This window comes from Mustela nigripes, chromosome 9 (genome assembly GCF_022355385.1).
Source record: "Mustela nigripes isolate SB6536 chromosome 9, MUSNIG.SB6536, whole genome shotgun sequence".
Taxonomy (NCBI): domain Eukaryota; kingdom Metazoa; phylum Chordata; class Mammalia; order Carnivora; family Mustelidae; genus Mustela; species Mustela nigripes.
Genome location: NC_081565.1, coordinates 11,685,573 through 11,708,592, shown reverse-complemented (window position 1 = coordinate 11,708,592; position 23,020 = coordinate 11,685,573). Strand labels below are relative to the sequence as shown.

Here is a 23,020-nt window from a genome sequence, read left to right as displayed (position 1 = left end):
GGTTTGAAGACTGTAGGAATCCCAGAAACTCTGCCTTAGTCACGTTGAGTTTGAGAAGTTTATCAGGGATCCAGACAGGGATGTTTGGCAGCCTGCCCTACCTGAAACTGTCTACAGTCCTGAGAATGACCACTCCCACCTTACAAAATCCCATCAGTTAACTGTATTATATTCATTCTGGTTGTATGACTCATGATCTAAATTCACCTTTTATTTGTTTCTTGTCTATGCCTCCATCTATAAATGTCAGTTTCATGAAGTTAGGGACTAGTTCACTCCTGTATCCTTTAGGCCTGGTGTGTAGTAGATTCTCATTAAGGTATCTGCTGAATGTCTCTAAGAACCATACCAGCCTGAACATTTGACAGTGGATATTATTTAGGAACTTGGATAAGATAGGTCCCAAATCCATCTTCATCCATTACAGCAGTGGTTCCCAAATTTTTTGCACATTGGAAGCACTCGGGGACCTTTAAAGGGCAGATGCCTTGGTCCCACCCTGAGAGACGGAGAGATTGTGATTTAGTCTGTCGGTATGTTCTGGGCTTTGGGATTTTTTTTTCTAAGAGTTTATTTATTTGAGAAAGAGAGATAGCAAGAGAGGGAACACAAGCAGGGGGAGTGGAAGAGGGAGAAGCAGGCTTCCTGCTGAGCAAGAAGCCTGATTCAGTACTCGATCCCAGGACCCTGGGATCATGACCTGACCTGAAGGCAGACGCTTAATGACTGAGTCACCCAGGCATCCCTGGGCTTTGGGATTTTTTAAAAGATGCCCAGGTGATTGCAATGTGCAAATAAGTTTGGAACCACTGCACTGCGGAATTTTCAATTAAGGTTTTTCACTTCCTCTTTGTTAAAATGAATGCTAATTACGCCAATAGGTACAATAAAGGAAATAAAATCTTCCTGGACTTTCATCTCCTTAAGTTTCCTCTCCTTTGCCTGGATCCACTATCCCTGGTTCTTTCTCCTCCTCCTGATCTAAGTTGTCACTCCCCGGCTTACACAAGATTACACGTCTCACAAATACAGCACTCTTCTCAGCAATGAGGTCTGGGACTCTCAGCCAGATCTTATCTCCTGTAACGTGTAGATGTCCAATTATCTTTTCTCTACAACAAATCCTGTCAATTACTCTCTCCTGCTTCTCAGATCCACCTCTCTTACCCTCCATCCTTGGTGGGCCATGCTCTGAACACTTTTTACCAAGACTGCTGACCTGGCTTCCCCGCCGGTCTACCTCTAGCTTCACCTCACTCTACTACTGAAGCGATCTTTTTAAAATCCCAGATTGTTCAGATCATCTAACTTCCAAGACTCCCTGTTTCTATTATGGTATTCAATGTCCTTCATAGAGATTCCTACCTACCTCATCTAGCCATGTGAATTCAGGCAAATTTGCGAAGGTGTCTGCCTTGGTTTTCTCATCTATAAAATGGTGACAGTAATGGTCGTAGATTTTAATGTACCTATAGAACTTAGAACTGTCTGGAACATGTTAAATGCTCTAAGAGCTAGTTACTCCTTAAACACTCCTTCCACTATAACATGGCTAAAACAGGTTCCAACCCCCGCCATCACTACCTTTGGGAAGGTAGAACAGACTTGAGTCCTGAATTCGGACTCCACTACTTACTAGCTAGGAGGTCTTGGGCAAGTTACTTAACATCTCAGATACAAAATTAGGGATCATAAGATCTACAGTGAAGGACTGTTAAGATACAGAATGGATTCTGTGAAGGTAAAGTAGGTGCTCAGGGTGTTTTCCCTCTCTCTTATTCAGCCTACAAAGTCTAGCCTGGGATCATTTCTCAAAGAATTCTCTCTCCTGGCTCACCCCCACTACCATCTGCCCCATAGTTTCCCTTCTGAAGTTTCCATACACCCTACCTTAGAACATCACTCCCTGAGCTGCAGATTCAGATTTGTCTTTCCCATTTTTCACACTATGAGCTTCCGGAGGAAGGCTTCATGTTTTATTGACCTTTAACGACCAGCACAGACTGGGGCTTACAATTATCAGCTGAGTGAATGAGTACAACTACTCAAGGCCAGTGAAAATGGTGTTTCGATGCACTCAGGCCATTATCTGTTCATATTCTGAGGTTCCACAGAAGTGTCTTTGTACTTCTATGACATATTAGTTATTTATGAATTTGTCCTATTTCATTCCTCCTCTAGAGTGTGATCTGCTAGTATTAGCTATGTCCTCATCTCCCATATAGAAAGTACTTTATCTGGGGACATCTGGGTGGCTCAGACGGTTAACCATTTGCCTTTGGCTCAGGTCATGATCCCAGGGTCCTGAGATCGAGCCTGCCTTGGGCTCCCTGCTTAGCCAAGAGTCGTCTTCTCCCTCTCCCTCTGCCACACCTCCTGCTTGTGCTCTCTCTCTCTCTCAAATGAATAAATAAAATGTCTAAAAAAATTTAAACAACAACAACAACAAAAAAGTAAGTACTTTACCTGTATTGAATAATTGAATTGACTGACTGCATTGTAAAATACTTCAGTCTCCCTAGTCTATTCATTCTTTCAGATCCTTACCAGGCAATGTATGCATGAGGTAGGTGATTATTTATTTATTTAAAAGACTTTTTTTTAAAAAAGATTTTATTTATTTATTTGACACAGAGAGAGAGAGAGAGATCACAAGATCACAATGGCAGGCAGAGAGAGAGAGAGGGAAGCAGGTTCCCCACTGAGCAGAGAGCCCGACATGGGGCTTGATCCCAGGACCCTGAGATCATGACCTGAGATGAAGGCAGAGGCTTAACCCACTGAACCACCCAGGTGCTCCTATTTTAAAGATTTTTAATTTTAGGGGCACCTGGGTGGCTTAGTTGGGTAAGTATCCATCTGACTCTTGGTTTCAACTTAGGTCATGATCTCCTGGGTTGTGAGATGGGAGCCCTACATGGGGCTCCACGCCCAGTGCGGAGTCTGCTTGAGATTCTCTCCCCCTGCCCCAACCTCTCAAATAATACATCTCAAAAAGAAAAGAAAAGAAAAAAAAACTTTTAATTTTAAGTACAACCTCCCCCCTCCTGTGGGGCTTGAACTCACAACCCCAAGATCAAGAGTCCCATGCTCTATCGACTAAGCCAGCCAGGCACCCCAAGGCAGGTGATTATTTAAATCTCAAGGAGTATCCTGGTAGCTCATTTAAGCCAAACAGTATACCAAGGATATAACTATAACTAAAATGCACCATGAACTTAATATTGACACTAAAACAACTTTTAAGGTGGACAAATAATTTTATTTTGTGCATGCAAATACATGTCAAGTACTGCAAACTTTTTCCATCAATTTTCTCTCAAACACTGAAAATCATGATGCTCTATTCTGTGAACAGCCAAAGCTAATATCTCTTCACTTCAGTGCTACAGCAAAAACACACAGAATTCACTCTTTGCTATTCACTATCATCACAACCCTCATTGTTCCATCTCTGCCCTCCCCCCATATACAGGCCTTATAAATCCTAGCCTTCCCCCATTTAATCCTATTCCTATAGCACAAAGGGAAACATTACAATTTGGAAATTCAAATTGAAATAAATGGAATAGAATTTATTCCCATATATATTCCCCATTTCATTGTACAGAATTATTTTAAATTATAGTTTTAAATAGAAGCTGAGTATATGCCTTAAAAATGAGCATTAAATCCATCTTAGAGATGGTGCCTGCTTTTTACATGATGGGTGTACACCATCTTTAATTTCATTTACATTTCAATCGAACAATAGATTTGCAAAGAAAATGTCTAATACAGACGTAAAAATATTCACACTAGAGCTTCACAATCGGTTGTACAATTGACAAACAGGCCTCTTTTCCCAAACTTTCCAGCTAAGCAAATTTATAAAATGTAATCAATGCAACAAGAAAAACATTTCTCTTTCACTTCCAGGGAAAAGAATATGCAATAAACAGTATAAATGCAGACAGCAGTTGCTGCAAGCTAACCACGATACTCCCAAGTGGCTGTACAGTGGATATGTGCAGTACAAATAGAAGCCACATGTGTTGTATCACAACTACAGTATAATTGTTTGCCCAGCTAAGAGAATGCATGCACTTCCATGCCTTGGGTTATAAAGTGAGGCCTAATTCTCGACAGATTGATGGAATATATGCAAATGACCTTGGCTTTTGGCAGTACTAAGTGCAGCCAGTGTCTGTGTTCCACTGGTTTGAGGATATTTTTTGAATTTTTATTTAAAAAAAAAAAAAAAGAAAAAAGTTGCCAATTTCAGATTGGGGGGAATAACTGCTCTTGGAGTAGAAATAAGACTCCACTCAAATGTGGGGTGTTCTGATCAGTGGCTTTGACTCCTTGTATTCCCTTGCCAGCAAAGGGATACAAAGGAACTGCTAGCTAGTATAAAGGAATAACTAGCAAATGTATCCAATTTATCCAGAAAATGGGATACTCCTTGAGCGAGTTCATTTGTGTTCTGCTTGCAGAAGGGGTTCTTATGAAGGAGTTACAGTAAGTGATCCCATCAACACTCTTCAATCACTAAAACACAAGGAAAGTTCTTCCAGGAAACTAATACATAGTTGCAATGCAACTTTTCCCTTTAACTGCTCAGTCACCAATAAGTGGTGACAGTCTGCTCAGAAAATGACACAAAGAAGCTAGGGAAGAAATACTCAGATTCAAAGTTGAAATCACATGCTGAATCTGATCATTACAATTCCATTCCTGTCAACTAGACAACATGGGCTTTAACATCTAAAATGCAAGAGCAAGCTAGATGGTTTTTAAAACAATGTTTTCAAATGTTTAAATGATCCCATTTTAAATTCCTAGAAATTGCTGTGCATCCTGTAATTTTCTCCAGGCAGTATATAAAATTGGGATGTGCTTTATATACTTAGAATCAACTCAAAATTTGAGTGAAAGTGACTAGATCCATACAAATGGGATATTTCAGTTCTTGTATAGGACGTGAGGTTTCTTTTATCCTCTGTGAGAGTAACTTCTAGGAAAAAAATCAGTGCCACTGACCCAGTGAAGTACTACCTTCTCTTGCAGACTGTAACACAAAAACTCCACCCATGACACTGGCTTATCAGATGGTACTGAAAGGAAGTCATGGCAGGAAAGGCAAGGGAATCTGCTCTGCTCAGGTGCCCACTAGATGAAATACATACATTACTTTTTCAGGTTTTAGAAAATGAACTGCACGCTACAGAAGAGAACTACTGAGGCTACATTCACAGAATCTGAACGAGGCCCACAGCCTCCAGAGTGGGACTTAGAAATGGAAAAACAAAACCACGAAAAGTAAAACAAACACCCCACCACTTTCCCACTTTCCAGACCTCAGACTACTTTTTCCTAATTAGACCACAGGCACCATATTCAGTTTAATTACCAACATCACACCTTTCCTCTCCTATTGCCTTATATACTGATTCCAAATATTTGTACATCACAACATGTTGGTAAAGGGTCAAATGACAGGGAATGCACCCAATTTTAAAAAGTCATATCCTCCGTCTGATTTATAATTTTTTTCCTCCTCCATGACATCAGGGAGTAACTCTTTGAAGGATCAGAAAAATTGCTCTTTCTTCTAAAGGGGCAGAGAACCAATGTCTTTCCTTATATGAAACCACCGTGAGAAACAGAAGATGGCCACTACACAGATTAAGGATGCAATACAGAATAATCCCAACACAGAAACAATTCCTATGTTGTTAGTGAGAACGAGAGTAAGTTTTTAAGAACAGGGAGTTATTGTCTTATGGGATCACCTGCTGCAAGACAAGCATTATTTTAATATAAATGTTCTGAGACATACCAATAAGGTTGGCAGGTATATACATATACTGATGCAAATGTAATTTCACTGGACAAGTAGGCAAACACCTAAGCAGTTTATCCCAAACCCCTCCAGCAGAGCACAACCAAATTTCAAAATTTCAATTTTAAAATTAAAAAGATAAGGTTAAATACACAAGATCAATTTATGTAGTATATATTCACCCTCAGAACGTGCTGAAGATGTTTTGCGTAGTTCTGTTGCACAGAGGGTTCTTTCCCTGAGGGCACATAAGGAGCTCTCAAACTGTTAATAGGTCTCTATTTTGTAACAAAATAGCAATTTTAAAATCTTAAAAAAAAATACATTACCTTCAACATGGAAGATCTCACTATTTAAATATCCATGAAATAGACATACTGGTTTGCATATCCTTTTTGGAAATACAAACAGCAAATAAAGTACGATGGAAGCATTTTAAATGTAATAAGCGCATATTTATAGAAGGGTTCTGATATAAATTATATAACAATCATGTTCTTGTAATATCCTAGGCTAATTTATAATGTCAGAAATAAGTTAATGTAACATGGTTTAAAACTCTTGTTCCTATTCATTTCAGGTTACAGAGCGAAATAAATAAAATGTCTTTGTAGGGATAGGGAGCACTGGCCATGGCAAAAAGGTACAGTACTAACCGAAGGAAACAAAGTCAAGGCTACTGTGCTGTTATGCTACAAACAAACATCTTCATACATCTGAATATTAAATAAATGTGTAAGATCTTCCATACTGACACCAGAATATCAAAACTACCCCTTTGTTTCTCAGGTATATTTACAACTTATCAGTCACCTTATGAGCATGTTCATTAAGACAGGTTATCAAACACCAGTATTTACTCATTCTGATCAAGAAATTTCAGGGAAATGTCAACCCTCCCGCCCCTGGAAATGTGCACAAAACTTTTTATCAAAATCTTATCTGATACAATGCTGTGGTTTTGTAAAACAACTAAATAGCTCAGACGACCAATAACATGATCCTGTTTAAGCATCTTGCTAGCAGGAAAAGCCCTTACATACAGTACACCTGGTGAAAGATCAGCTTGGCTTAAAATATTCCAGTACAATTTTCAGAGTAAACAACTTCACAGAAGTTAATTAAAAAAATAATAAAAGTCAAACTAATCTCAAAGAAACCGGGGGGGAAAACAAAGAGACAAACTATAGGTAAGATCACCAGTAAGGAATGCCCGGCTTTTGTTTCCAAATGTTGACTGAAATTTAGGTTTCAGTAATATACCTCCCAAAAATCTGGGGCATGGCTGGTTGAACATACTGCATACTTCCAGATGCCAGGTCCAAACACTTTTCAGTCACATTTAGCAGGGCAGAAATTATTTGTGTTTTTAAGTATGAATAAAGGTTAGCCAATGTTCTATTATTACATGGTTCAAAGTCTTATTAACCTAACAGTCAGAAAATAAGGAAAATTAAACCCCAACGTGAAGTAACAATAAACAATATTTAACTAAGATATTGCAATGAACATCCAAATTAATTAGTTTAAATTAAAAAAAAAACAGCAATACCATCTTGTTAGTCAGTGCAAACGCTACATACAGGGTTTTCTCAAGAAAGCTGAAAGCACCTGATTCTTTTGCCAAGTCATCAGATTCAATAATGTACAGGCTTAAATCTGCATTTTAAAAAACTGCCGTTACATTAGTGCATAATTTATCAAAATTGTAAAAACGATTCTGCATAACTTAGGAGAATTTAATATCTAGTACATCAGCTGAAAGACTTAGGCACTTGGTTATATATTTAATTACTTACTTCAACAAGTAGCCTGTGTATAAATATTAACAAAGCAGAAACTATTCCTGAAAAATGGAAAATTAAAAAAAATTTCAATGCTACAGATAAAAGCACTGCACCACACTCCTACATATAATGCAGTAAAGAAAGCTAGTATATAACCCTGTAAAATTCTATGGTAAGAACGTCTAACTCCACTCTTCAAAGTAAAAAAAAAAAAAAAGAAAGAAAAGAAAGAAAGGAAGGAAGGAAGAAGAAAGAAAGAGAGAGAGAGAAAAAGAAAAATCCATGCAAAGTCCCATGAAAAAGATAAAGCAGCTGGAATGAGATGGAAATTTCTCTCAGCAAAACATAAAATAGAAATAAATAAGTTAATTAAGTCTACTTTCACTAGATGTATCATTGTAGGATCCTGCTAGTTTAATAACTGAGTTGTTAATTTTCTATAGAAGCCATTTAAAATAGGAAATGGCTCAGTTACTGCACCGGATTGCTACAAACTCATAAAAAGCTGCTTGAAGCTTAAGTTAAATGTCCAAATTCCAATCACTTCTGGAAAGTGAACGTGTTACCCTAGTAAAGTAAATTTTCTTTTTTTTTCATAATGCTAATGCAAGAGGGCTTGAAGTATCAAAGAGTCCACAGGAAATGGATGCCCCCAGTAATATCTTTTTTTAAAAAAAATATACATTATATAATATATATTATATATATAAAAAGCTAGTGTAAATGCTTCCATGGTATGGTCACAAATTTGAAAGATGAACCTCCTTTCAGCTGTTAACCATCTTCCCATTTGCAACAGGTTTTAAAAAGTCGTTTTTATCTTCAGACATAACATGAGTTTTCAGAATGAGGTTGCCAACACTGACAGACGTGGTGATGGGGAGGCAACTTGCATTGCTAATGGGCACTGGGAGTGGCTGGCTAAAGCAAGAAGTTACCGGCAGAATTGTTTTTTGCTCCTCCCTGGGAGAAAATAAATGACATTGAAAACAAATTAGCTTTAAGTGAAAACTTGAAGAATAACCATACATGCTTAATACAAGTTGTAATAAACCTTAAGAGCTCCTAGGAAAGGCAGGTCTTTATCACTAAAAAGGATCAGCGCTCACTAAAAAAAGTCCCATTTTCCAAAAATCGTATTGAAGAAATTAAAATACTGGTTAATTTAAGGCCAACACACTATTAAGTTCAAGACTAACCCATATTTCTTGGCAGTAATTATATAAAATGGTAATATTAAACCCAAGAATATCTTAACATAATTTTTAAAAAGGGAAATCCTACATCTAGGTTTTAATTCTCCATTTTGCCATCTGGAAGACTGCATACCAGACTGAGAAAGTAAGGCCTGATGTTGGAGCACAGGGACAAACTTTAACCGAACAAAAATCAAGTTTCAGGCGACTTAAATGGGCTACTTTGTTAATTCAAATTTACCTCTTCTCTCCTAAAAATCCAGACTGACCCAGTCATTGTCCTATTACATAGGGTCTTCCCCTCATACGATAAAGCCAAAAATGCATTTAATACTGTATCTGTTTTTCTTTCAATATTCACAGCCTATGTCCATTGGTGAGGAATTATCTGTCTAACACTCACAGAATCACATGGTCTTCACCTAAACTCTGTCTCTTCTGCTCCAGCGGCTCCTTTTGGTGCTGCTGGACTGGATGCCCATTTTCCACTGCTGTTCCATTCAGCAACTGATCATTTTGAGAACTGATACCAAGCTGTATGTCCAGGATCTCCTAAGGAAATAAAACATTAATCCTTCACTATGAAGGCACTTTGTACTTTCATTTCCAATGGAATACAGCCTCCTCAATATATAATTGTGGTACTTACTTCAATTTGTTCAGCCTGTCCATCAGGTTCATCAGTATCAAGTGCCGAAAGCTCTAACTCAATATCCCTATCAGGCTTAGTATCGCTTGTATCTTCTGTATAATCACTCTGTAATTAAAAAAAATGATGACTTTATACCTGTGGAAGCTGGGGGTTCCCTTTTAGATTAAAATAGGAATCCCAAAGATTGAAATAATTGATTGAATAATAAAATAATCTGGTACTACAATTTTATTTCTATTCTGAGTTTTTAAAGCAATAATCCACCAGAAAAAGGCACACTAACATGTACTAAGTAATGGCAGAAACCAACACAACAGCAAAAAGCCAATATATTAAGTATGAAGGTGGGAGGTTCGGTTTCTTTACCTCTCCATTTCTCAGTTCAATTTCCTTGCTTAGAAGATTTAAGCTAAGGTGACGGCCTTCATCCAGGGAATTCCACTTCTGTTGCATGGCCAGAGCATTGGCCTCCCTCTGAAGAAGCAGTGAGTTACTCTTGGCCTACAGTAAAGAAAAAAAATAAAATTAGCTTCCAACCACCATTTTATTTTTTAAAAACTCAAAGCTGAGCAACACAGAGCCTACCTGCTGAAGTTCAATGCTCAAAAGGTCTCCAGTACTGGAATGCTTTCGATGACCAGATAAATCGGTAACAATGAATCTGTCCCTTTAAAGAGAAACACGTTTACAGTTATAAAAAAGAAACTGATGAAGCAACTAAAGCCATAGGGCCATATGCCATGCATGTTTTCAGTAATGGATCAACCCTGAGAGTTTCAGTTGTCATTCCAAATGTAAATTATTTTTTTCAGAAATTTGTTATATAGCTAAAATCATCAGAGCATACTTCATGAATAATTGGGGAGGTAGGAACTATACTCTGAGGAGAACATACAGTCTGAGAAGAGAATCCAGGAGAATTAAGAGTAACTAATTACCGTTCAATATAGTGTGCTGATGATGTGGCCTCATTACCATATGAACTCCACCTTGAATCAACAGCATTGACATAAGGAACATAATCTACAGAAATGCAGAAAAAAACAATGATCACAAAAGTGAAAAATTAGTATATAAATATGAACATATATTTTTAAGAAAAGATCCCTATTTTAGAGGCGCCTGGATGGCTCAGCTGTTAAGCATCTGCCTTTGGCTCAGGTTATGATCCTAGGGTCCTAGGATGGAGCCCCACATCGGGCTCTTTGCCCAGCAAGAAGCCTGCTTCTCCCTCTCCCTGCTCATGTTCCTGCTCTCACTCTTTCTCTCTGTGTCAAATAAATAAAATCTTAAAAAAAAAAAACCACCCTATTTTATCCAGCCAGCCATGTTCTCCAGGCTAAACGCTTTAAATCTGAGCTTCCTGTGATTATTAATGGAAGGAAATGTTCGGTACCTCACAAAATGAGATTTAAAAAGCACAGTGTTAGAACATATCAGTATTAGTAAGGGGGATTACCTGATACACTGATAGGCTTAGTGGCACTTCCTTGGGAAGCAGTGGCCTGGACAGGATCTGTGGTATGATAACCTGTACGTGAAGATCTGGAAATTGCACCCCATTTTGAGATGATAGGTCCATCACTAAATGGAATTATTGGGTCTTCTTCTTTTGTCCTTCTCTGGGTTTCAAATAAATGCACTCTTCTCTTAACATCTCCACTGTCCAGGTCCTACATAAACCAAAGAAAATCAATAAAGGGACTGCTAGCAATTATTTCAGTTAGTAATATAGATATAGGCTTTCAAAAGACATGTAATTAAGTTTTCTGGTAAATTTAACACTAGCTATAGATGTCAGTGGTAGTCCAACATCTATTTTAAACAACTGAACTATGCTCAAATAATTTAAACATCAAATGCAATTTATCTCAGACTTACCTAAATGTAACTCTGCTACTTAGGAGTTATATAGCAACAATATGAAGATGAAAGCACTCAATCACTCTAAAACTTGAGTCAACATTCATGATATCCTCCTGCCCCCCACAAATCATACCATTAATACAGCATTTGAATTAGCAATTACATCTCTGGGCTCTGAATCGATGGCATTTATACAGGAGCCTATGGTGCCACAAGACCAGGGAGAATAGTGAGAAAGATGATCTTCTTCAAATTTTGTACCACTCACACTCTCAGAGAACTGATTAAAAAAAAAAAAAAAAAGGCATAGTTAATTAGTATAAATCTTAAACTTACAAACATGTAACTCATACAAAGTAACAATTATAGAATATACAGGACTTCACAGTGAACAATTAAACCTTCAATAATTAATATAAAAAACTGTCATAAGTAACAAGTAGTATCTATACTCTTTGTGTTTACATTATTCATTAGAAGAAAAGAGAATGAATTCTCTTTTTACTGTGTCCTTTCAGTACTCATAAGAAACCTCTGACTGCTACTGTCAAAACCAATCAACAAAAAATTACAGCATGACTCAAACGTAGACCAGGTGCTCCAAAAACTGAAAAAAGCAAAAGAAAACACATACACAAACCACAGCCTGTAGTACCAGTTTATCATTCTCCTGAGAAGAGACCAATATTAAAAATATGGGAATATAACTGATGAACCATGCAGGATTAAATTTAAAAAAACCCAAAAACCTCAAAGGCAGCTCTTTGGAATTAGAAGAAAAAGTGGGCAAATTTTAAAGGGACTGTCAGAATTATTATAGGATCAAAATATTAAAGTTGTAATAATCACTAAATCTAGTTTACTGATTGTACAGATACAGAAAGCCAAGGCCAAAAAAGGTTAAATTACTTATCTGAAGTCATACTGCTGGGAAGCAGCGGAGCTGAGTGTCAACAAAATACTTTTTTTTTCTCAAAGTAATCTCTACCCCCAATGTGGGGCTTGAACTCACGACCCCAAGATCAAGAGTCATAGGCTCTACAGCCAGGCTCCTCAGGGAAATACTTATTTCTTAAAGCATAATATAAAAAAGTGTAAATATATTTTTGTATGAAGCAAGTGGCAACTTTATTACACTGCTGTCAAGATGTTCAGCTGCTTTGAAGAAGTCTAAGTTTTTTTCAAAGATTTTTTTAAAAATTTATTTACTGGAGAGAAAGAACAGTGGGGGGGGGGGGGGGAAGGACAGACAGAGAAACAGACTTCCCACTGAGCAGAGAGCCCAATAAGGGGCTCGCCCCCAGAACCTTGAGATCATGACCTGAGCCGAAGGTAGATGCTTAACCAACCGAGCAACCCAGGCACCCTAAAAAAAGTCTAACTTTGATGAGAAATTTGGATCTAGTTTAAAAATTCAATGTTTTATTGAAATATTTATGGACAAGAAAATATGATGTCTAGGATTACTTCAAAATAACCCAGAGGGAAGAAGGGATACAAATGAAACAAGACTGGCTGAGTATATAATTAGCGGTGATGGGTACATGGGGTTTATTATCTACTATCCTCTCTATTTTTTACGCATTTGAAATTTTTCACAGTAAAATTTTAAAGAGTTTTTTATATGAGAGCCTATAGAAATGGGAAATAAACCCAACTAGAGAAATTTCAAAAAGTAATGGTTTGTTCTACATATAGAAGTACTGAAAACCACAGGGCACACTGAATTGATCCTAGTACAAAAACTTGTTTTGTGAGAAGAACAACAGTTAACAGTGATGTAAAACTGTACAAATAAAACAGTAGGCATTTCTGCACCTTTTGTAAAGTAGGGAAGAAATGCTTCTGCTAGACTAGGACTTCAATCCCAGCTACTTACAGGATGAATTTACTTCCTGGACAAATTAATTTCTCTGAATAAGATTCCTTAAAAAAATACAGATTTAATACCTGCCCCCTAAGATTTTTGTGAGAATTAAATAAACATTATGTAAATGCTTAGTACAGTGCCTGGCACAAGTAGGTGCTCAATAAATGGCAGATATAAATCTTATTAAATTAAAACCAGAAAAATAATAAGAACTACACTGCTGGGAAGACTTTCAGTTCTTGGTGGGAAGAGGACTGTGACTTCACGGTCTCTGGAGTCTGCCAATGCCTAACTGCAGGGCTCACTACATACTCAGTGTTCACAGAACTAAGCAGACTCAACTGTACACCAAACCACTACAAAATGGCCACCACAGCTAAGACTGGTTTGAAGGAGTGCCCTGAGGTCAGGTGTCTGATCTGTCCTTGCAACGTCAAGTGATTAAGACCTTTCTTACATCAGTGCGAAAGTCTACACTGAATAGAGGAGAAGGTGGTGTTGGTGACTGTGTTGCCACAGGAAGAGTTGGAGAGACAAGAGCTGCTTTCTGAGTGTGGTACTGTGCCCACTGCTCTGGCTTTCTTCTTATCTGCTCCTCGCAACTGGTCTTCAAATGACCACAAGGTTCCTAAGGGGGGATAAAAGAAACAATCTTAATCATCTAGGGAGCAGTAAATAAATGTAACTATGCTGTGTGGAAATAATGTTAACAGTTTATTATATCATCGGGACCAAAAAAAAAAAAAAAAAAAGATACCGTAAGGAAGTCACCTTAGTCTGTTCACACATTTAAAGGAAAGGGTTAATACTGAGTCCAGTGATGTTAAAAATAGTATCTGAGCACTCAGTTTTTCTGGTTTAGGGAAGTCATTTCTAAGTGCATGGGATACTGAAAATAGGCCCTGACCTTCTATTCTGGAGAGTTCTTTTTACTTTCCCATCATAGGATAGTTTCCTATCCAAGCATAACATTTATTGAGCATTAATATGTATCAGGTCCAGTTCTAAGGGCTTTGTTTTTCTGATTTAATCCTCACAACAGCCTTATGAGGTAGGTACTACTATCCCTGCTACCAAATGTGAGAAACCTGATGCAGAGAAGTCAAGCAACTTCTGTAAGTCACACAGTTCCTAAGTGGAGGAGCCAGAAACCTATACCTGGGTGGTATGACACCAAGTGTGACAGCAGGCTCTTACCCACTACGCTACAGTAGCACTCTCCTATTTCCATCATCACTTACCCTTGGTAAAGGCACATTTGTCCTTGGCTCACTTGGTGGCTGACAAGCCACGGAATAATACCCATCTAATGAGTTATATCTTTCTCGCAAAGATGTCTGATAAACAGACGAGTGCATCACATCCATTGGAGGTAAAGAATTGCTTCTAATAATGTCATCTCGTTGGTACATAGGTGGGCGCCAGATGCGCCTGCTGTCGTACACAGGAGCATACATTCCAGAAGGTACTGGGGGAACTGGTCCATATGGCTGCGGAGGAGGCGGCTGGTAAGGAGAAGAACTCATTCGATCTCGAGGGGAAAATGTACTGTAATGATCAGCATATGGCATAGAAGCAGGTGGGAGGGAGGACTCTGGAACATTACTGGACCTCACAAAGCGAGGAACACAGGGAGCCACACCAGCTGGTACCGTTGGAGGTGGTGGGTAGTACCCTTGAAAATCAGAAAAGAGGAATATTTAACGTAATCTTAGTAAAATCCAACATTTTACAAAGGTTTAAGTCTAAAGTAGCTTTGTGAGAAAAGAAAGTAAGTTCTGAACCTTACTTAATTACCCCTTAATCAAGACACTACTACATGAAAATTCACTGAAGTTCACTATTTTGTTAAACTGCTCCTCAAAAACCCAAGACAGAGCTATTAATAGAAGGTTGGTAAACTTCCTTCTAGGGCATCTATTGCCGCAGGTATTGGATTAAGTAGTTAGTTACATTATTGACTCATTACTTTAGGGGAGCAGAGATTAAAGACCTTTCAAAATCTGCGTTAAGTTGTGCACTGTCTTTCCAAAATTATACCTAAGTATATATAAACCAAACATTCTACAAACTATTTAAAAGGATTCACAAAACTCCCTGAAGTCCATTCATGGACCCTAAATCTGATGCATGAGAAGGATAATCTTAAAACTTTTGGCATGTAGAATATCGATTTTTAGGGCAGAAAGAAAACTTAGTCCAAAGGATTATTTCCTTTTCTTTCTTTCTTTCTTTTTTTTTTTTTAAGTAGGCTCCATACCTAGCATGGAGCCCAACACAGGGCTTGAACTCATGACCCTGAGATCAAGACCTGAGCTGAGATCAAAAGCCAGATGTTTAGCCAACTGAGCCACCCAGCACCCCAATTAATTTCTTAATGTACATATTCTAGGTAAGTGATTCACTTGCTTATCTAAGGACAACACATGTTATACTATAGTTTCTTTTTTTTTTCTTAAAACTATCTAAAGTTACTTACCTGTCTGTGGGTACTGTGGGACTTCAAAGGGTATCTGAGTCCTTGGATCTTGAAAATACTGAATGTTTTCAGAATGCTGAGGATATACTGGTACTCTAGTTATAAATGGGCTGGATTTTGGAGGCACAGAATTCAGCTCTGTTCCAACATTAGAAGGCCCAGCTGAGGTAGCCGCTACATTACTTACAGGAGTCTTGGGTGGAGAGCCAATTTTACTGGAGAGATAATTTATCAAGAACAAAGAATAAATCACTGTCTGTAACTACTGTCTTCCTCAGTAGGAATTTTTCATAAAATTATATAATGAAACCAATAATAGGAAAAACTTTAGATACTTCCATAGTGAAGAATTAGGCAATGAATTTCATTGCCACCTTCCACTGCTCATTCATAGAATCATAGTAACAGCTCTCATATTCTGAGAAAGGCAAAAAGAAATGCAAACATATCTCAGGCACTAAAGTGACCCATCAATCCCCTTTTACTCATTCTTAAACAATGGATTTTTTCCTAGAGGAAATTTAAAAAAAAAATTACTGTTCAAGAAGTTCTCAACAGGAATGATATAGTTAATCCTTGAACAACACAGGTTTGAAATGCACAGGTCCATTTACATACAGATCTTTTTCAATTAATGCAGTCCTGTAAATGTACTTTCTTTATGTTCTCTCTCTCTCTCTCTCTTTTTTTTTTTTTTTACTTTTTTTTTAAGTTAACTCCACCCTCAATATGAAGTTCGAATTCTTGACCCCAGATCAAGAGGTGCAGCTTTTACTGACTGAGCCAGCCAGCCAGGCAGCTCTCCCTATGTTTTTTCTTTCCTTCCTTCCTTCCTTTTTCTTTTCTTTTTTTTTTTTTTTAAGATTTTTTAATTTATTTGACAGAAAGAGACCGACCGACCATGAGCACAAGCTGGGGGGGTTGCAGGCAGAGGGAGAAGCAGGCTCCTTGATGAGCAGGGAGCCCAATGCAGGGCTCAATCCCAGGACCCCAAGATCATGACCTGAGCCGAAGGCAGATACTTAAGCCACCCAGGGATCCCTCCTTATGTTTTCTGAATGACATTCCCTTTTCTCTGGCTAACTTTAGAGAAAGAATACAGTATATAGTACCTATAACCTACTAAATCTATGTTGATTGATTATATGTCATCAATAAGGCCTCTAGCTAAGAGTAGGCTATTAATATAGTTACATTTTTGGTAAATCAAAACTTGTACTCAGAGTTTGGACTACACAGGGGTTGCCACCTCCAACCCCTATGTTGTTCAAGGGCCCACTGTAGTCCACCAGAATTCTCTGGGACAAAGAAGACAGACATATGAAACAAAGGTTGTTCTATTAAGAGCAAGGTAGACATTCTGAAATGTAAACTCCCCAAGAAGAGGCCATTTTTTCCTTTGGCAGGGAGGGGCAGAGAGAGAGAGAGAATCTCAAGCAGGCGCCAAACCCAGCATGGAGCCTGACATGGCGCTCAATCTCACAACCCTGAGCTTGAGACCTGAGTCAAAATCAAGAGTTGGATGCCTAACCAACTGAGCCACCAGAGGCCCCATTTTTGTCCATTTTGTTAACTGTTATCTCTCCAGAGTTTTGTTAACTGTTATATTTAGAAGAATTCCTGGCACCCAGTAGTTACTCAGTAATATCTCTTAAACAAATGAAATAGTTCCTGCCACATAGTAGGTAGTCAGTAAGTAACTAGTGGGTGATCAAAATGCCAATATATGGTTACCCATAAACTGAATAAATAAGCTTATTATTATTATTTTTTTAACAAAGGATTTTCTTTGTTGAGTCACCAAGCAATCAGCCCCAGCGGATCTCATCATGGCTTTCTTAGGTCCTATTAAGAAGTCCAACGTAAAAAAAAAAGAAGTCCAACGTTAGGGCACCTGGATGGGTCAGTTGGTTAAGCATCTGTCTTCAGCTCAGGTCATGATCCCAGAGTCCTGGGATCGATCAAGGTCTGCATTGGGCTCCCTGCTCAGTGGGAAGTCTGCTTTTACCCTCTCCCTCTGCCCCTTCCCCTGCTTGTGTGCTCTCTCTCTCTCAAATAAATAAAAATCTTTAAAAGAAGAAAAAAAAGTCCAACTTTAGCAGAGGTTAGATATGTGGTAGCTCCAGAAAATGTACTTGTTAATGATGTAGGAATTCAGTATGCTGCATCCCAAGGAGATTAGAGGGTTTTTCTCAAACTAGAGAAACCCTTTTAAAGCTAGAATATAAACAAGGAGTATGGGCTGCCTTTTAGTCTAACACAGCAGATTAGTCTAGCAGATGTTTACTTCTATGTGTAAAATGAAGATAACTACAGAACTGTTGGAGAATAATAGCAGATACAAATTTACTGACTTACAGTTTAAAGATATTTTAGGGCTATGCTTATTCTTTGCAGTTAAATAAAGGCAACAGGAAAATGATTAGGATTTCCTTATAGCAGTTATACACTAACTCCTATTGAGCAATTACTGAACGCATTCCAGGCACTATGCAATGAGCTTAACACAGGGTATCTGGTCCTTCCATATCAAAATGTTATACACGGGACACCTGGGTGGCTCAGTTGGTTAAGCCTCTGTTTTTGGCTCGGGTCATGGTCCTACAGTCCTGGGATCGAGTCCCACATCAGGCTCCTTGCTCAGCGGGGAGACTGCCTCCCACTCTGCCTGCTTGTTCTTTCTCTCTCTCTCTGACAAATAAATAAAATCTTAAAAAAAAAAAAAAAGGCAACCCCCCCCCCAAAATGTTATACACTATAAGACTTGGCTAAGTACTTTGAAATGGCAAATTTTTAGACTTGTCAGCAAAAAGGTATCAAAATCCATGACAACATTCATAGCCTCATGAGATCCTGCAAGCTATCTGTAAAAATCAGACTTAAGGAAAATGCTAATCTTTAGTCATCCTCCAGTCAGACAGCTAGACTCCTACATCTGTAGCCTACAGGACTTTCAGGATTCCAGGCTCTTCCGCAGCATGCCTCTCCTGTGTACAGGATTTTGCCTGTGCTGCTTCCTGTACTGAGGAGTCCTTCCTTCCCAACAGTCCATGTTTTTGGAACTAGTTTAGGTCTTCTCTAAGGAGCCTTCCACAATAACTCCCTGCAGAATGGTATCCTTTTTTTGTGTGTTCTAATAATACTTGGAACACAACTCCATTATAGTACCAGTCAGAATATATTATATGGTCTGTTTACATCTGCCTACCAAACCATACTATAAGACCCATCTTAGAAGCAGGAAGTAGTATTATCTAGTTCATGTTCATTACATTTTCACCAACTGGCTGGTGTTGGGCACATGGAACATTCATAATTTCTGAATGAATAAATGACTAATTTATTTATTTATTTATTTATTTATTTATTTAAAGATTTTATTTATTTATTTGACAGAGAGAAATAAGTAGGCAGAGAGGCAGGCAGAGAGAGAGAGGAGGAAGCAGGCTCCCCGCTGAGCAGAGAGCCCGATGCGGGAGTCGATCCCAGGATCCTGAGATCATGACCTGAGCCGAAGGCAGCGGCTCAACCCACTGAGCCACCCTGGCGCCCCAATAAATGACTAATTTAGATTTTTTTTAAAAGTTTTTCCTCTAGTTTCATCATTTTTAAAAAAGTGAGATATAATTTACCCTTTGAAGGCACACAATTTGGTGACTTCTGGTATATTCCCGAGGTTGTAAAACAACCCTCACCACCATCTAATCCCGAGACACTTTCATCAGCCCTGAGAGAAATCTCTACTTGTTAGCATTCACTCCCCAGCCCCTGGCAACCACTCATCTACTTTCTGTCTCTACGGATTTGCCTCTTCTGGACAATGACATAGATGGAACTCTGCAATATATGGCCTTTTATATCTAGCTTCTTTCACTTAACATAGTTTTCAAGGTTCATTCATGCTATAGTATATACTAGGGCTTCACTCCTTTTTTATAGCTGAATACATCCCACTGTATGATATAAAACAGCTCTACATCACCTTGCCAAAACCCTTCAAAAGCTCATTTTCAAAACACACATGTAACACAAGGTCTCCATAATCTGATGCCAGCCTCTCAATCTAATAATCTTATTTTAACCAGTCCCTAACAAAACTTTCAGTTCAAAAGGCTGGTTTCTTCAAAACTCAGATTTTAAGACTCTAAAACAATAAATACTAAAGCATGAGATTTTAGAGGTAGAAGAAACCTTTCAGATTGTTAGAAAGTTGTGAAAGTTTTTTCTTAAGGCACCAAAACCTTTTCTTGTAAACATTTTTTTTTTTGGTCAGAGAGAGTGAGCACAGGCAGACAGAATGGTAGGCAGAGGCAGAGGGAGAAGCAGGCTTCCTGCTGAGCAAGGAGCCCAACATGGGACTCGATCCCAGGATGCTGGGATCATGACCCGAGCCGAAGGCAGCCGCCCAACCAACTGAGCCACCCAGGCGTCCCCAAAACCCTTTCTTACACTGAGACTCAACAATATTGGTAACAACAACAACAACAACAGATATTTATTGAGTGCTATTTGGCAGGCACTGTTCAAAGCACCACACTTACAATTCACAAATCTGCACAACCAACATATCTAGCAGTTGCTATTACTGCACAGATTTTATGGGTGAGTAAACTGAGGAAGATAGATTAATTGGCCTAAGATCAAACAGCTAGAAAACAGTAAGCCAGATTTTGAACCCAGAGAGTTTGGCTGCCAAGAGTACCCTCTTAACTACCACACATCGTTATGGAGTACAGAGAGGAACTGTTTTGACTGTAGCAGAGTCTGGAGGCTGGAAGCTCAGCATCTCACCTTGCTTAGGTTTTTACTTAGTTTCCCTTTGGCACTTCTATGGACTCGACCCCAAAGTTCAAGGAAGTTTAAGTGTGAAAAAAAAAAAACAACCCAATTCTGATCCAGCCTCTTCAGTTTATAGTCAGGGAAAACAAAACCCAGAGATGAAGTGACTTTCCAAGGCCACAGAGCTATTCAACTGCAGAGCCAGGACTAGAACTCAAATTTTTTGGTATTTAGTGCTTTCTTTAATGTGAAACATTCTGCATAAAAATTCTGATTAACTGTTTTCCCTTAGGGTAAATAAAAATACTCATGCATTTCTAAAAAACTCAAAGTAACCATTTTTTACCTAATACTTACTTTTCAGTGACAGACTCTGTAGAAGGCCCAGTAGCATTCTGACCATTAGTGCCAACCTTCCCCACCTTCTTCACAGTCTCCAGAGCTCTTAACGTACTGTCAGTACTACGTGGGATTAGCTGGGAAACACTGTTTTCTGCATTTGAAATTCCGTTTGTACTTGGAACAATTTTCCCCGTTGTTTCAGAACTTCCTATGACAGAAATGACATTTCCGGCTGTGGTTGTGACAGTGTTGTTTACACCAACTTTATTTAGAAGAGGAAATGTTCTTACAGTTGCATTGATCTTTTTGTTCCTTAATCGATACCTGTTTCAAAAACAATCAACATATCGGTGAATATTTCACTACATCCTACTCTGAAGGGAGAAAAAAAGGACAATTGGAAAAGACTTAAATAGGAGGAACAGCTTTAAAGAAGTTTCTTCAGCTAAATATCACATACAGCGTACATCAAACTCTGCTGTGATAGCTGCCACCTGAAAATATATATGCCTCACATACACACATACATGTATGTGGGCACATAGTTAATATAGCAAGCACAATACACATGTATTCAAAGAAGCCTTTTGAGGGTGTAAGAAGAGATCCTTTTGAAAATTTTACATAATTGGAATATAAAGTATACTATACAAAAAATGAAAGGAACCATACCAAATTTATTTAGCAATGCCGAATGAAAAAAGGGATGAAAAAGTTGACAAAATTCTGTTATTACCAAATTGTTGAGAGTATTATATATATTTTAAAAAATTATGATACTGGGGCACCTGGGTGGCTCAGTGGATTAAAGCCTCTGCCTTTGGCTCAAGTCATGATCCCAGGGTCCTGGGATTGAGCCCTGAATCAGGCTCTCTGCTTAGGAGGGAGCCTGCCTCTCCCTCTCTCTCTGACTACTTGTGAACTCTGTCAAATAAATAAATAAGACCTTTATTTATTTATTTACTTATTTATTTTTTAAATATTTTATTTATTTATTTGACAGACAGAGATCACAAGTAGAGAGGCGGGCAGAGAGAGAGGAGGAAGCAGGCTCCCCACTGAGCAGAGAGCCCGATATGGAGCTGGATTCCAGGATCCCGGGATCACAACACAAGCCAAAGGCAGAGGCTTTAACCCACTGAGCCACCCAGACACCCCTAAATAAAATCTTTAAAAAAAAATTATGAAACCAAAATTCATTCTTAAACACTGTAACAAAATAAGGAAATTTAGTATTATATTTTTCAGATTAGTTTATGCCTAAAGTAAAAAAGTTATTTGAATTAAAGGCTTTTCTGATAGTAATTTCAGGGTTTTATTTACAGTAGTCAGATATAACACTTTTTTTTTTTAAGATTTTTTTAAGATTTTATTTATTTATTTGACAGACAGAGATCACAAGTAGGCAGGCAAAGAGAGAGGAAGAGAAGCAGGCTCCCCGCTGAGCAGAGAGCCCAATGTGGGGCTTGATCCCAGGACCCTGGGATCATGACCTGAGCTGAAGGCAGAGGCTTCAACCCACTGAGCCACCCAGCGCCCCACAGACATAACACTCTTAATATATACAGCAATCTGATCTTGAAGTCCATTTAAGAAAATCTGTTTCCGGGGCACCTGGGTGGCTCAGTGGGTTAAAGCCTCTGCCTTCAGCTCAGGTCATGATCTCAGGGTCCTGGGATCGAGCCCTGCATCGGGCTCTCTGCTCAGCGGGGAGCCTGCTTTCTCCCCTCTCTCTGCCTGCCTCTCTGCCTACTTGTGATTTCTCTCTCTCTGTCAAATAAATAAAATCTTAAAAAAAAAAGAAAAGAAAATTTGTTCAAAAACTTCATTCTAATGTAATCCTAGTCAATGTTTCTTCTAATACTTTAAAGTGAGGAACAACTGTTACATGAATAGAAAACAACTACACACATTTGCAGTCATAATTACATATGCCTAAATTAGTCTGATACTAATGTTATACAATCAAACATATGGTAATTAAATATAAGTAGTGTTATTGATGAGCAATGCCTCCATAATAGCCTCCCTTTCAGTCCCTCAGTATCTATAAACAGCCTCATTACTCAATCCTGCTCTTCTCCCTCCCTCTCTCATTCTCTCTCTCTCTTACACTTACACACACACACACACACACACACACTCTCTCTCTCTCTCTCTCTCTCTGACAGGCATGTGGGAGCTCAATAAAGCCAAGTGTCCCCACATGAGACTGGCTGAGAGTG

General features: G+C 38.5%; 1 protein-coding gene across 3 annotated transcripts in view; it reads right to left on the bottom strand.

Moving 5' to 3' along the window:
* Positions 1–8,335: 8,335 nt before the first annotated feature.
* The window catches only part of RC3H2 (ring finger and CCCH-type domains 2), a 48,284-nt gene continuing 33,599 nt past the window's right edge, over positions 8,336–23,020 (bottom strand). Inside the window, exons 10-21 of one of the 3 annotated variants that reach the window (XM_059410862.1) lie at positions 20,811–21,119; positions 15,675–15,889; positions 14,437–14,870; positions 13,653–13,823; positions 11,459–11,605; positions 10,919–11,132; positions 10,398–10,482; positions 10,045–10,126; positions 9,826–9,960; positions 9,457–9,564; positions 9,211–9,359; positions 8,336–8,574 (exon numbers count right to left, since the gene is read on the bottom strand). In XM_059410862.1, the coding sequence (XP_059266845.1) occupies positions 8,379–8,574; positions 9,211–9,359; positions 9,457–9,564; positions 9,826–9,960; positions 10,045–10,126; positions 10,398–10,482; positions 10,919–11,132; positions 11,459–11,605; positions 13,653–13,823; positions 14,437–14,870; positions 15,675–15,889; positions 20,811–21,119 (2,245 nt within the window). In that variant the 3' untranslated portion in view covers positions 8,336–8,378. The remainder of the gene's footprint in view (positions 8,575–9,210; positions 9,360–9,456; positions 9,565–9,825; positions 9,961–10,044; positions 10,127–10,397; positions 10,483–10,918; positions 11,133–11,458; positions 11,606–13,652; positions 13,824–14,436; positions 14,871–15,674; positions 15,890–20,810; positions 21,120–23,020) is intronic. The other 2 variants (XM_059410864.1, XM_059410863.1) reach the window with 2 other exon arrangements.